At 46.5% G+C, this 15,492-nt stretch overlaps 1 protein-coding gene across 1 annotated transcript in view; it reads left to right on the forward strand.

Annotated features, from left to right (window-relative positions):
* The window catches only part of MTM1 (myotubularin 1), a 122,453-nt gene that overhangs the window by 12,004 nt on the left and 94,957 nt on the right, over nucleotides 1-15,492 (forward strand). The window contains exons 4-5 of the mRNA XM_082263739.1: nucleotides 2,262-2,372; nucleotides 9,843-9,944. Coding sequence (XP_082119865.1) covers nucleotides 2,262-2,372; nucleotides 9,843-9,944 — 213 coding nt within the window. The remainder of the gene's footprint in view (nucleotides 1-2,261; nucleotides 2,373-9,842; nucleotides 9,945-15,492) is intronic.

The raw sequence follows: 15,492 nt of genomic DNA on the forward strand, positions 1-15,492 counted from the left end.
TTAATGAAAAAAAAAATGAGATTTCTTTGGGTTAGTGTCTTGGGGGTCTAAAAAGTGTACCTGTGAAGTTTCATCTCTGTAGCATGTCCAGAACCAGAAAAAAAAGGGCATTTTTCTTATAATTTTTATTAGAACAGGAATATGTCTTCTCTCCACCTGGCAGGCATTTATCGGGCATTTTTGGAGGCAGGCGTGACTTTTTTTGGATTTAGTGTCTGGGGGGTCCAAAAAGTGTCCCTGTGAAGTTTCATCTCTGTAGCATGTCCAGAACCAGAAAAAAAAAGCATTTTTCTTATAATTATTAATACAGCAGTGTGGCGGCTTCTCTACACCTTGCATTTTTTATTGCTGGCATTTATCAGGCATTTTTTTTGGCGTCTCTGGATGCAGGCATGTCTTTTTTTTGGATTTGGTGTCTGGGGTGTTAAAAAAGTGTACCTATGAAGTTTCATCTCTATAGCATGTCCAGAACCAGAAAAAAAAGCATTTTTCTTATAATTAATACAGCAGTGTGGGTTCTGGACATGCTACAGAGCTGAAACTTCACAGGTACACTTTTTTTTTGACACCCCAGACACTAAATCCAAAAAAGTCATCATGCCTGCCTCCAAAAATGCCCGATAAATGCCTGAAAGAAAAACGGGCAGGTGGAGAGAAGACCTATTCCTGTTCTAATAAAAATTATTAGAAAAATGCTCTCTTTTTTCTTGTTCAGGACCATTTTTATGGAAAGTCGGATCACAAGTCGCTTCAATTAAGATAAGGAGGCGACTCCCATTGAAGTATATGGGACAAGTCGGATCACAAGTCGCCTCAAAGTAGTACAGGACCCTTTTCTGAAGTCTGAGCAACTTCAGTAGTGCCAATTAAGACTGAACTGATTGATTAACATTGCTTTTGTTATGTCAAGCGACTTGGGGCGACTTGAGGGCACACAAGTCACTTCACAAGTCGCGCTAGTGTGAATGGGCTCTAAGTGTAACCCCAGTGAAACCCAAAAACAAACATGTAATATATTGGAGCTTACCAAAGCTTTAATGCAATGACTCTGTCAGTATTCTTGCTCAGGCTTTACTTTTATTTTTACCTGCTGATCCTTCCAGTAACACTCTTGCTGTCGGGTTGGTACACTTACTCACTATAATGTATCTATGGAAGGGCAGGTTGTTAACCTATGATGTAAAGTTTGTTTGAACTACAGAACCTTTTCCCTTCTCCTCATCCCCATAACTTAGGGGGATGTTCTCTAGTTCTAACACGCTTACTGAAAAAAGCTGAGTTACGGCCGTTTTCTTAAAAGCCCGCAGCTACAAAAAGTGTAGCTACTGACTTTTTAATAAACACACACTCCCCTGTCCTACGATCCAGGGATGCGGCCGGTGGGAGCCTCGGTTCTCTTCCTCTTCTCCCAGTGGCGCCAGCATCACAGGTGTGGACACCCGGCTATTACAGCTTGAGGCTTCACAGCCCGGTGCGCACTGCGCATGTGCGAGTCGTGCTGCGCTTCATTAGTGGCCGGGCAATCTTCTGGAACTTGTGACTTGTTCCAGAAGATTGCAGGGAGAGAGACTGGAGAACTTTCGCTCAAGCCTCCTAGGCGGCCCGAGCGGAAGTGGGAGCAGGTACCTGTCAAGACTAGAAACCCAATACCCCTCCCCAAATGTGGCATGTCAGGGGGTCAGGAGCACTTAAAGCGGTAGTTGTACTTTTGGGTGGAACTTCGCGTTAAGATAATACTGCAGTGGACACAGTTGTACACACATAACATATGCTTTCTAAGGTTTATTTTACAGACCAAACGGGAGCAAATAAGAAAAGCCCATTGTAGGGTTTATATTTTATTCAAATACTTTTCTCCAGTCAAGCTCTTCCTCCTGGAGGTTTTAATACGTTTTCTCATTTGTAAACCTAACATTCAAAGTGAAACTGATCTCAAAAAGTGAAGATGTGCGATGTTCTATGGAGCATTTATGAAACAAGTATAGATGTCTTTACTGTGATAGTGACCTTATGGAAAATTAAATAAAATTATTTTGCAATATACTGTGCATGCTGTATAACTGCAACCATGTGTTCTGACTAGTTTAGTTTCTTATCGCTGTGAATAGAATCTCTCAATTCTGATATTTCAGATATTGGTGAGATGTGACCTTTTATATTTTGGCAAGTGGGCTGATGTTGAGGGTTAATTTACCCAAATTGAGGGTTAATTTATGATAGAAATCGTAGGTTTTATTTATGTTGTCTCTATTTTCATATAGGAGCCATTGATAGTATTTGAAGTACCTCTTGGTGTAATAGCAAGGATTGAGAAGATGGGCGGAGCCTCAAGCAGAGGGGAAAATGCTTATGGCCTAGATATAACCTGCAAAGTAAGTGCATTATGCTGTGTAAATTCTGTGTTAAAGCCTAACTCCAGGTTTCTGTCACTTTTAAAATAGTTTGTACAGGCCAAGTGGATCCAAATAAACGATTATAGCGTCGGCTACATACAGTATACAGAGCTGTGTTCTGGCAGCTGGATGGGAACTTCCGGAACAAAATTGAGTCGGCCTGAGCACAGCCATCCACAAAGTTTTTTGCATTTTCTGAACGAGGTGGACAGATGATGTCATCTCTACCTCCAGCCAGAGGAAAGATTTCTGTCAATGGCTAAAGGCTAGTAGACATGGGCCGAATATCAGCTGGCTCAACAGAAACCATCCAGCATTTGGCCCGTGTACAGCAGCCTGTTTTGACAGAAGCAGGTCTAACAACCAGCTTCTGTCAAATGAACGGCAATAAAAGCCTTGGTTTAGACTCAACGTCCATTAATATGTAACCTTTTTATATATCAATCCAATATTTCACTGGTATGTGTAAAAACGTTTAACTTTGATTCAAAAATTAAAAATCCCCACAACCAGACATATTTAAACAAAAAAAAGAAAAAAAAGAGAATTAAAACCATAAATACATTAATTTCCCCCTTTCTCTCTTTCCCTTTGATCTTGGATATACTCTAATAGTATTACTATATCACATATTGTATTATATTATGATCCCCATAAGTTGGGTGACCTATTGTGCAGATAGTCCTTCAATTGATGTGGTAAAACACAAACTTTGAGCACAGCCAATATATGTCCATAAATAACAAAACTCCAGGAAGTGAAAATGATGTATTAAGGTTTCACAATAGTACAGTTCTAACTAAGCTCCAAACATAACACTGGTGGTGCATAATAGACGTATGCAAGCACCATGGTCCAGAGGAGAATATTCTCTATAAAAGAAATTGCACTTGATGACTTTGCACAGAGCAGTCCCAAACCTCATCCTCTGGTGTCCTCCACAGGCTCTCCTAGCTCCCTGTCTTCAGCGAGTGCCCCCATAGCAAACCACTTGCTATGGGGGCTTACATACAGGTTCAATCCCGATCGGCGTTGTCTTTATCCATAGATACAGTGTGGCTCAGCCCTGCTCCCTTGTCACAGGATTTGCTTGGCAGCAGTGGGAGCCAGTGGCTCCCGATGCAGCCTGTCTGTCCTGTGTGGACAGACATGCAGCTCTAGGGCACGATGCTGGATTCAGATTGGGCTCAGGTAAAGGTAAGGTGTATCCTAATCCATAAGGTTTTTTTTTTTACCTTAATGCAAAGGATGCCTTTAGAACCACTTCAACTGTGCTTTCTCTTTCGTCTACCAACTGACGTAGATGCTGTTTTAAATCATAGACGGATGGGTAGTAAGCCTCTCCCACTAGGAGTGACCAGGTAGAGCCAAAGGCTTTGATATGCCCAGGAGGGGCGGGGTCCCTGGGTTATTACCCCTGCCCTCACCGTTGCATCTTAAGTTTTAGCTGCCTGGTCTTAGAAGTGGCCAAACAGCTCTCTGGGACCTTTTTGTCCTAGCTCTGTTTTAAACATCTTAAAGGGAACCTTTTTTATTTTTTGTTGCTGCACCGGCTGGGTTTCGGACTGACTATATGAGAGCCTTACGGTCTCCCAGTTTGTGCCAGCGAGCGCTTTGCAAATCGTAGCTCAGCGCTGGGTCTCCATAGAGACTATATTCCCACGAACGGGGACTGGCCTGCTGGTGAAACACACCGCCGGAACGCACACACCTGGCATGCCAGCGTCGCAGCGTGCCCCTTGGCCAACAGTGCCCTCACTGCGGTGCAGAGGCAGTCTGTCAGGATGGACGCCCACCCTCAGCAGCATGGTCCGGTAAGTGCAGTCTGGTTAGGGGGCCTGGGGCGGGCGTAGGTTCCTCTATAGGTGAGTAGGACCCTTGGGTACCCATACCTCCTACCACCCTCCTCCGCTATGAGGAGTCACCTGGGACCTTCCCCTACTACCCTGACCTCTCCCTACCCTGGGCTCCAGACCCCACGGGACACTTTTAGTTGGGGGGGGTCCCCTATGTAAGTCGCCTCAGGTGCTATACTGGGTAGTGGAAGGAGGGGGTAAATGTTTGCACCTCATACCGCTACCTTGGGGGTGGGGTTTCATCCGCCAGGATGACCCCTGCCAGGGCCCAAAGGCCTCTTACTAGGGTAGGCCTCACTAGGCCCGAGGTCACGTGCTCATCGGCGTGAAGCAGCCATTTTGCCGTAGCCAGCAGCCTTAACAGGCTTCAGCAGCCTGCCTGGGTATCCCTATCACTGTAATGCCGATGGCCATTTTGCTGGAGCCAGAGACAAAACGGCACAGGAGCTTTTGGCTCTTGTGGGCGGGGGCGTTTGCTTCTACTTTCACTTCTCCTTGCTGCTGATGGACCTTGCTGTGTTCTCCATGTGGTAACTACTCTAAAGGAGTTTAATTACCCTGGCCTTCACCTTTTCATCTTCAGAGGGGTTTCAGGCCTTTAGGGGGCTTAGGATTATTCCCCGGAGTAGCGCTGCGTGCGTTGCGATCCCTTCTTAAAGGGGCAGTGCACGCCGGTAGCGGTGGACTTGCTGGGACCTGTGGTGTCTTCGTAACCTCACTTAGCCTCAGCGGCGTTAATATTTGGCGATCTCCCTCTTAGGCCATTTCGCCTGTTTTCAGGAGAAGCTTCTGTTTAACCCCTTGCGGTGCAGTTTACAGTGTTTCCCCGTTTCCCTGTCTGCTCTTTACATTCTTACTGTGCAATTCCACTTTTGGGCCATATGTCTACATGGATTCCCCAAGTTTGTCTGCCACCCCCAATGTATCGTTTGGGCCCGCTTCTAATGCTCATGATGTGACTTTGTCTGTGATGCAAGAAATGTCCAGAAAATGGCCAAAGTTATTGTGGCAGCATTTACTAAGAAACGCCCTCTGCCCTCATCTCTCATCTCAGACCTCAGATTCTGAGGCTGATATGGTTGCCGGCGATGCAGACTCCCTTTTTGGAGGATGCGTCCCCGCATTCAGACTTTTCTGACGCGGAAGAGAATGTCTCCACACCCGCCTTGGCACAGGAAAAGGCGCTGGTAGATGCTTTGATATCCTCAGTGAGGGACACCCTAAAAATCACGGATGCAACTTCTAAATTGAAAGGAGCCTCGGTATCCTTTGGATCCCTCAGGGCAAAGAAATTGGCCAAGATTTTCCCTTGTCCCAAAGTCTTGTCCGCCTTCGTGGAGGAACAATGGCGGCGACCTAATGACACACTTGCAATTCCAAAACGTTTGGCTAGACGCTACCCGTTTGAGGAAGAGATCTTAAGCAAATGGACGGTCCTCCTTCAGGTGGACTCTCAGAAATGCGGTATTCACAAGGCCACAGTTTTTACCGGTGGCAGAATTCTCCTCTCTCCCTGATTCGGTTGACGGACGTATTGAGGTCTTATCCCCGACACCTGTATACGGTAGTGGGATCTATTCTCAGGCCTGCCTTGACTACCATTCTAGTCTCTCAGACTATGTTTGAATGGGTAAAGGCTCTAAGGGAGGCACTGACTATAACCCTGCTACAGTCACCTGCCCTGGAACTCGCTGACCAATTATTGCAGACTCTGCAATTTGTATGCGATGCTAACCTGGACGTTCTTCCGCTCGCGGCCAGAGCGTCAGTGGTTAGTGTGCTCATTAGACGTGCGATCTGGCTAAAGTCCTGGTCGGCCGACCAGGCTTCTAAGAAGCTCTTTGGCAGATCTTCCCTTTCAGGGTGATGATTTTTTGGTTCCTCTTTGGATGACTTGATCAAGACGGTCACTGGGGGAAAGAGCACACTTCTCCCTCACTCAACTAAGGGTAAGTTTCCTTTGCGTAAGCGAGGTCCTTCCTTTACAGCCCAGAGGCATCTTTTTCGTGCGACCGTGTCGCAGAAAACCTAACAGACTTCGAACTGAAAAGTATCTGGGAAACTGTGAGCTGGTAAGCCAAAATCCTCTGTCCCCAGCACCTCCAAGGAGACCCCTTCTGCCTAAAAGTGTGTCCCCACCCACTTCTGGGGTGGGGGGACATCTCCGTTTCTTCCCGGATCATTGGACCTCACTGTTGCACGACAGGTGGGTCCACAAGGTAATTCAGTCCGAGTAGTTCAGTCCGCCAGACAGATTCTTTCCCTCCAATCTTCAGCTGTCCCCAGACCGCCTTGCGGGGCTGCAGGAAGCGCTTCGGGATATGCTGTCACAAGGCGTGATTGTACCAGTTCCTCATCAGGAATGCTTTCGAGGGTTCTATTCGAACCTGTTTACCGTTCCATGGAAGGAGGGCAAATTGCGTCCAATCTTGGACCTTAAACTCTGAACCGCTTTATGCGTGTCCAGAAATGTTGCATGGAGTCCCTGCGGTCAGTCGTAGCGTTCTTGCATCAAGGGGACCTGCTTGCCTCGATCGATATCAAGGATGTCTATCTCTATGTCCCTATTTGCCAGGGTCATCACGATTCCTCTGCTTCGTGGTGGGCAAGGACCATTTTCAATTTTGTAGCGTTACCAAGGTGTTGGTCCCTATCCTGGCTCTGCTACGACAGAGAAATAGCGATTTTGGGGTACCTGGACGATCTTTTAGGAGCGGACTCGTCTGTGACCTTGGAACGGGATTTGGAGGTGACCATTCACACTCTGAAGCAGTTCTGTTGGAATGTCAACCTTCAGAAATCTGCCCTGGTTCCAACAACCAGACTGGAGTATCTAGGGAGGATCCTAGATTCAGCTTCGGCAAAGGTATTTCTACCTCCTGTGAAGTTAAGGGAAGCGATTCTGTCGCTGGCCTGCGACCTGGTGTCTCACAGGTCATTTATGCAGGTGCTGGGCCAGATGGTGTCGTCCTTCGAGGCCGTACCATATTCTCAGGTCCACACGAGACTTTGCAACAGGAGATCCTTGTGAAATGGAACAAGGATCCTCTATCTCTGGACAGTCTGATTCGTTTGAGTCAGAGATCCAAGGACTCCCTGAATTGGTGGCTCAGCTCTCCGAATCTTCTGAACGGTAAATCCTTCCTTCCAGTATTCTGGACGGTGGTGATAACAGATGCCTGTCTGACCGGTTGGGGGGGGGAGTGCTGGGCACCCTGAATGTTTAGGGGACCTGGATTTTGGAAGAGTCCAAGGTCCCGATCAACATTCTGGAACTAAGAGCAATCAGGTTGAGCCTGTTCCACTGGATGGACAATCTCAAGGGGTATTCTGTCTGAGTCCAGTCCGACAGTCTTACGGCCGTGACCTATATCAAGGGGGCACCAGGAGTGCCCTGGTGGCTCTGGAGGTAGCCGAGATCCTGCGCTGGGCAGAGGACTTTGTCCCAGCCCTATCCGTCGTGCACATTCCTGGCGTAGACAATTGGCAGGCGGATTACCTGAGTCGTCAAACCCTGGATCAGAGAGAGTGGTCCCTGCATTCACAAGTGTTCCTCTAGCTTTGTCTCCGGTGGGGGACCCCGGATGTGGCCCTGTTCGCCTCTAGACAAAACAGGAAAGTTTGTGACTCGGTCCAGAGATCCTCTGGCCGATGCAGTAGACGCCCTGGTGGCTCCCTTAAGCCAGTACGGGCTAATTTATGCGTTTCCTCCACTGAAACTTTTATCTCGCCTGCTACGCAAGGGCGAGTTGGCGGGGATTCCGGTAATTCTGGTGGCTCCAGTTTGGCCCCAGAGATCCTGGTACACCGACGTGATTTGGCTGAAAGTCGCAGGTCCGTGGACACTTCCTCTGCGGGAAGATCTTCTATCTCAGGGTCCGATCTTTCATCCTGCTTTACAGTCGCTGGCTTTAACGGCTTGGCTGTTGAGAGCAAGGTGTTAAGTGACAGGGGTCTGTCCGATTCTGTGATGCCTACCTTACTCAAGGCTAGGAAGTCCATTTCTCTGAAGAATTATCATTGTACGTGGAAAGCGTACATTTCTTGCTGTGAATCGCTGAAGCTGCATCCTAGATCCTTTGCTATCAGCAGGATCCTGACCTTTCTGCAGAAAGGGGTTGACCACTTTTAAGTGTCAGATCATGGCCTTGCCTGTGTACTTCTAATGCCCTTTGGCTACGCACTCTTTGATTTGTACGTTTCTTCAGGGGGTTCGCCATTTGCCCCCCCCCACCCCCCCCCCCGGAGGTCTCCGTTACCTCCTTGGAACCTTAATTTGTTTCTATCGGTTCTTCAGAAATCTCCTTTCAAGAACATAAGACACATTTTCTTGCTCGCCTTGTCACAGAAAGTTGCCTTTTTGGTGGCTATCACCTCTGCGCGCAGGGTTTCTGAACTAGCGGTGCTATCTTGCCGCTCTCCTTATCTGGTAGTACACAGGGATAAGGTAGTGTTACGGCCTAATCCGTCAAAGACATAGTGCTTCCATCACTCTGTCCAATACCTATACATTCTAAGGAAATTGCCTTGCATTGCTTGGATGTGGTTCAGGCGATACAGGTTTATCTCGAGACTACGGAGTCCTTTCGTAAGTCGTACTCTGTTTGCGAATACGGGTGGACCCCATAGGGGTCATACTGCGTCTGCAGCGACCATCTCAGGATGGATCAGACAGATGGTGGTGAAGGCGTATTCTCTTAAGGGCAAGGTTCCTCCTTTCCCTGTCACGGCTCACTCTACGCAGGCATTGAGTGCCTCTTGGGCTTTCCGCCATCAGGCGTCAGTGATGCAGGTTTGCAAGGTGGCCACTTGGTCATCATACGTTCACCAAGTTTTACAGAGTTGGATGTGTTAGCATCCTCAGGTGCGTCCTCTGGCCGCAAGGTTTTGTAGGTTACCATTTAAGGGCAGTCTACTTTTTCTTCTCCTTTTATGGGTTTGCTACAATTGAGCCCCAGTTGTTGCTTGTTGGGCTCCATGTTATATAGTTGGCTATGTTAGCCGTGGGAATTCTTTTAAGTTTGTCCTTTCCCCTTCCCTCAGTGGTTACTGCTTTTGGACGTCCCATCCGTCTATGATTTAAAGCAGCAGCTACATCCGTCAGTGGAGGAAAGATAAAATGGGATTTTTTACTTACCGTAAAATCCATTTCTCGGAGTCCGACGGACATAGCTCCCACCCCTCTTTTCTCTGAAGAGTTGGGTTTTGGTTATTATTCACAGCTTGCAACTAAACTGAAGATGCAACGGTGAGTCCAGAGGTAATAACCCAGGGACCCCGCCCCCCTGGGTGTGTCAAAGCCTTTGGCTCTACCTGGTCACTCCTAGTGGAAGGGGCTTATTACCCATCCGTCTATGATTTAAATCAGCATCTATGTCAATCGGTGGAATCAGAGAAATGGATTTTACGGTAAGTAAAAAATCCAATTTTTTTTTTTTTTTTTTTAATAACATGATGGGGCAGCATAAAAAGTGCTGTGTTTTGAAGCCTTACCTTTTCATGTTATCTGTTTAAAAATGCCAGGGTATTTCCATGGGTTTTTGTTTCTGTGCTATTTTTGAGAGGGCTTCTGCATCTTTTTTCCCCAATCTAGGACATGAGGAACCTGCGTTTTGCTCTGAAACAGGAAACACATAGCAGAAAACAGATATTTGAGGATCTAACGAAACATGCCTTTCCCCTGTCACACAGCTTGGTATGTACACTATAGTTCTTTAGAAACCACAATTACATTTCTGACTGTTTTCTGTGAATGCCAACTTTTCAGTCACTTTGAAAGTACTGCATATATGTGTTTTGATTAAGAATTTCTTTTGTTTCCAGCTTAACAAAATATGCTATGTTATTATTCTTGCAAGCCAAGTATAAAAAATTAAACCTATTGTCTAAATTAAAACAATTTTGTATATAAATGTTTAGTTGCCTTGGTGTCGCACTGCATGGCAATGCATGTATTGTTTGATACAGGCATTTTTTTGTTTTTTTTTTCTCTGAGGAAAAAAATGTAATCTCTCCTCTCTGCAACAATGGAAGCAGATTTTTGGGGGTATGAGTTTGTTTACCAGATGTTTTAGAAATCTTGTTTACTACTTGTATGATATGCCATCTATTTTGTCTGCAAAGTTGGCAAAGAATTTAAAGTATAATTTTAAACATCCCCTGAATTAAGTTTTCTGTAATAAGCATTTACTATCTGGTGATGTTGGGGTTGCTGGGGATGCAATGTTTTTCTTATTGCATTAGTGGGAATTATCAAATGATTATAGAGAGCACGCCTTTTTCAGTAGTTAACTTTGGGAAATATTTGGGGGGTGACTGGCGTTTTAGTATCAACCCAACATAAAAGAAAGTTTTCACAAGCAGAACTGGGTAAAACATTCTCTATCCTTGAATGGCAAAAAGCGATCCACGATAACTACCCTTTTACTAGATGTTCGAACCATTGGAAGCTCTCACAAACGTTTGTGTTGAGATGGCATTTTACTACATATATACTTGTGAAATTCTCGTCTGATCAATCTAATCTTTGCTGGAGGGACTGCTTGCACCTTCGCTGCTTCTGAATGGAGATATTTAAACTAATTTCCAGAATCATTGGCATACTGGTCAAACCCAACATTGAACAGACTATCCTTAGTATTAATCTCTCCTTATTCCCGTTGGGTACTAGATCGGTAGCCATCCAGGTACTCTATGCAGCTAGGTCAGCAATAATGCATAAATGGAAAACAAACTAAATACCGAGTATACGTGAGATCCTTAGGCACATTAACATTACAGCAGAGTACGAGAAAATTTATAGCATATAGAGATGGCACAGCATCTTAACATGAATATGAATGGTCTCTCTGGAAGTCGTTCCATACTTCTGTTGGTATTAGTTGGGCTTCTTAGTCAATATTGTGATCTAGTCTCAAGTTAATGGTCAGCAGTTAATTCTAAATACATGTTAATAGTTGGTGAATTTGTAACTCTAAACGTGAATAAAGTTGAGGGGAGGACTGCGATAGGGGATGTGCCCTGCCCTGAGACATATTGTTCCCAGAGGGGTGTCCAGGGATACTCAGCGGCACCTTATGTCACATTTGTCCTATCAACATTACTGCTGTTGCTTTCCTTGTATTCTGACCTTAAAATGTCTTTGAAACCTTGGCATTAATCTTTATTCATGGTTGATTAGAAGACAATTGCATAATTATTTCTTACCGAATAGTTATCTGTAATCTGTATACTTTTTCTTGAAAACCAATAAAAATTATTGAATTAAAAGAAAATTTTAACAATAAAGTTAAAGCCGAAATCGAGCCAAAAACAAACTAAAATAAATAGCCCATTAAAAGATGAAATGGCAAAACTGGCTTTTGCTGCAAAATTCAGCTTCCAGAATTATCACCCGTAATAGTTTTTCTTTTCTCTTTCGTTTATTGACGGACACAGTGCTTCATAAATCATTACTACTGGGTATATTGCCTCCTCCAGTAGTAGGACTAGGCAGAACAAAAAGCACCTGGCTATGCCCCTGGGCCATCCTCTGCTTGGTATATAACCTCCCCCTCTCTGCTCTAGGTTATCAGTTTTATTCTGTCTAGTCAGGAGTACAGACCTAGGCTCCCGGCTGGGATCCCTGGACTTAGCAATTTTTTCTTCTTTTTTTACATCTTTTTTGTTTTTTCTCTTGGGAGATCTACAACTGCTGGGCTGGGCGACGGGTTGGATAATCTAGATTCAGTGGCCCCCCAGCCCAGACCGCAGCTACGTGTTAGGTCGGCTGCAACATAGCCTCACAGCCAGAGGCTAGCCCATGAGCGTTTTTTTGCGGGTAACCTCCGGGGACGGTCGGACCTGCCTGCAGGTTCCCTCCTCCCATCCTTAAATCCCTCAGTGAGCTGGGCTTCCCCTACTCCCTTTCTCCCCTGTCTGGACCTGGAGTCTGGTGGGGGTCCCAGGGCGGAGATGGCAGCGGAGACCCCTAGGGTTTCCCCTGCTATCCCACTCTGTAAGGGTCCTGAGATAGTGTGTCCTTCCCTTGTAATCTGGAGGGGTCCCAGTGTAGGAGACCCCCTAGGTGCATGCCCTACTGTTTGAAGTGTGGGTATAGTGCAGGGGGGTCCCGGTGCAGAGTGCACAGCAGAGTCTCCCCTAACGTGTGTCCTACCTTCAGGAGGGGGTCCCATTGCAGAGGGTGCAGGGAAGATCCTGGCAGTATGCTTCAGCGTTTGTAGCTGATGGTGGCCATTTTCCCTTAGTATGGCTGGTTTCCGGTTGGCGGCCATGTTTGTGTAGCCCAATGTCACGGGGGGCCCATTTTCCCTTAGTCTGGGAGACGCTGGAGACGATCAAAGCCTCGTGGGGATGGCAAAGCTCCTCCTCAGTTTCCTCTTCCGGTGCTCGGGACATAGGAACAGGGAATTGCGTCCATGATGTTGCTGGGTTCAAATTCTTAGCGCTCCTCCAGCCGATAGGGTGAGTCCTTGGGAAGTCCCTGTTATCTCTCTCTCTCTCTCTCTGCTGATAGGTACCCTGAGCCTTGGGGATCTTTTAGTGGTGCCAAAAGATTGTTTATGTACTGCAAGGTCTTCCTTTCCTTATGGAGCCTCAAGGTCACATCTCTCCAATTGACCCCTTCACGGAGGTGGCAGGTCCCTCGGAAACCCCAGCTTCCCATGGTTGCACTGACTGGGTCCCGCAGTCCTTAGTGAGAAGTTAGTGGCATGTGGGCAATGGCCCAGGAGGAAGCGTCCTCCGCCTTTCTCTGCTCAGTCTGTCTCATCTGATTCTGAGCCTGATGCCGCTGTGGATGCGGCCCATCCAGGGGGGTTTAATATCACACCCCCATATCCATCCGATAGTAAGGCTAGCTGGTAGACGCACTTATCACTGCAGTGCATTAAACTTTTAAAATGGAGTATGCTGCTGATGTAGACATGGGCATGGCTGTGTCGTTTGGTATGCATAAGTCACCTCGCACTCCAAAGGTGTTTCCTTATGTCCCTTATTTTGACAGGTTTTTCTGTAAGGAATAGGAAAAATTAAAATCGCCCTTTGTGGTCCCCAAACGTTTTGGTGTACGTTAATGCTTTTGAGGAGTCACTTGTAGAAAAGTGGACTAGTCCACCAGTGGTGGACCCTCCTTTTTCCAGGTTGAAGAAAGCTACCATGATCCCAACAGAGGAATCCCCATCCTTTAAAGACCAGGCTGTGGCATGCAGCATGTTTACTATGGCTGGTTCGACATTGCGACCAATCTTTGCCTCTCAGCCTTGGTGTCTCAAACCCTAACTGAACAGGTCCCTGCTGCTTATGTTGATTTAGCGGACCAGTTGGTCCATGGGCTGCAGTTTATTTGTGATGCAGCTTTGCTCCTGTGCTGTCCAAACTTTGTTTCAGCGGTTGTGGTTAGGTGCGCACTATGGCTCAAGATTTGGTCCGCAGACCAAGCCTCTAAGAAAGCTCTCATTGATCTGCCCTTTCAAGGCGATCACCTGTTTGGGGCTACCCTGGATAACATTAAGGATATCACAAGGGGGAGGGGGAAAGAGTACCTTCCTTCCATAGTCTAGGAATTGGAAGGAATCTTGTCGCAGACGGGGCCCCCCTTCTCAGCACATAGATATTCTTCCGTGCTTCTGGGACAGAGAATAAGGGAAATAGATCAAATCTTCCCCGGGAGGTTCCAAGAATCCTTGGTCGCAATGGTCGGGTAAGCCTAGAGCTAGCTTCTCTGGACCCGCAGATAAGACCCCTTCAGTATGAAGGTCTGCCCTCACCCATTATTGGAGTGGGGGGACATTTTTGCTGGCTTCCGTCCTCGTGGACCTCCATGAGCGCCAAGGGGATCCACAAAATTATTCTTTTGGGGGGGGGGGGGGTATCCAGAAAAGGGGACAAAGCTTGTCCTTTTCAGGTTTTTTTAGGTCCTGAGTCTCCTTGTGCAGATTCAATTCCTGCAAAGGTTCAGGTGATGTCCGAACTACCGAAGGTCCCCCCTATCCACGTCCAGGGAATTGATTTACCTAGATCTGATTCTAATTCTGACCAGGGTGGTCCTTCCTCTGGACAAACTTCAGGAACCACAGGCTGTGATTCACCGGCTGCTGTCTCAGATAGTTCTCTCTCCCATTTTGCATTAAGGTTCTGAGTTTGGTGGTATCCACCTTCAAGACGGTTCTGTTTGCACTGTCCTACATGCAGCCCATTTAGCAGGTTACACAGGAAGATACCAAGGTTCGTTGCAAGATCACGGGTTCCTCTGGCTGACGCCGCAGGCTTCCAAGGGCCGCGGTAAGGCCAGTATCGTCCTCCACTCAGGCTTCTGCAATTCCTGCAAGGAATCAAGGGTGAGTATCTTCCAATATGTCTGGTGGTCATAAGGTCATAAACGTCCCTTGGGGGCTTCCTCTCAAAGAGGACCAGTTGTCCCAAGGGCTGATCTACCACCCTGCTTTACAGTCCCTGGGTTTTTTTTTTTTTTTTTTTTTTTTTTAATGGCGTAGCTATTGAAATCCAGGTACTGAGGGATAGAGGTCTGTCTGGATCAGTGATCCTCCTACTGTGGTGAAGGTGAGGAAGTCGCCTTCCAGCAAGATATACCATCGTACGTGGAAAGCGTACATTTCTTGGTGTGAGCCGATTGGCGCTTATCCTCGGATCATTTTCTGTGGCTCAGATCTTAACCTTTCTTCATCAGGGCATTGATCAAAAGGTGGCCTTGAGTACCATCAAGGGCAGGTGTCTGCCTTGGCTATCTTATTTCAGCGACCCCTAGCCACGCACTCTTTAGTTCATACCTTCATTCAGGGGGGTTCAACATGTTCTTGTTGCCATGGGATTTATATTCATTGGTTTTTATTAAATTTTCTATAGATAACAGGACAAAATCGTGTAAACAGATTACAAATCTTAACAAATCATAACAGTGAGAAGAAATTACCGCATCGAACCACAGTGTGCAATATAAATAACATCGTACATGAATGAACAGCATCATGGGGTAGCGTAAAGGAAGAACAGTGAAAAAGAAGCAATTCTAGTTCCCCTCGCAGCAATGAATTAATTTATGGATAGAATGTCGTGGAGGTGACCCCCCAGGTCCCGGCACCCCAAATGGGACCAGTCTGTGCCATAGGGTCCAGGGGGTAACCCCCATATACAGCAAATGAAAATCAACAGAGGTAGGTAACTCATTTTAATGCGAAACATCAGCACTTGAAAGAGAATGACTGTTATACCAGTTGCCATGGGAT

Source organism: Pelophylax lessonae (genome assembly GCF_965119305.1).
Source record: "Pelophylax lessonae genome assembly, chromosome: 7".
Lineage (NCBI taxonomy): Eukaryota > Metazoa > Chordata > Amphibia > Anura > Ranidae > Pelophylax > Pelophylax lessonae.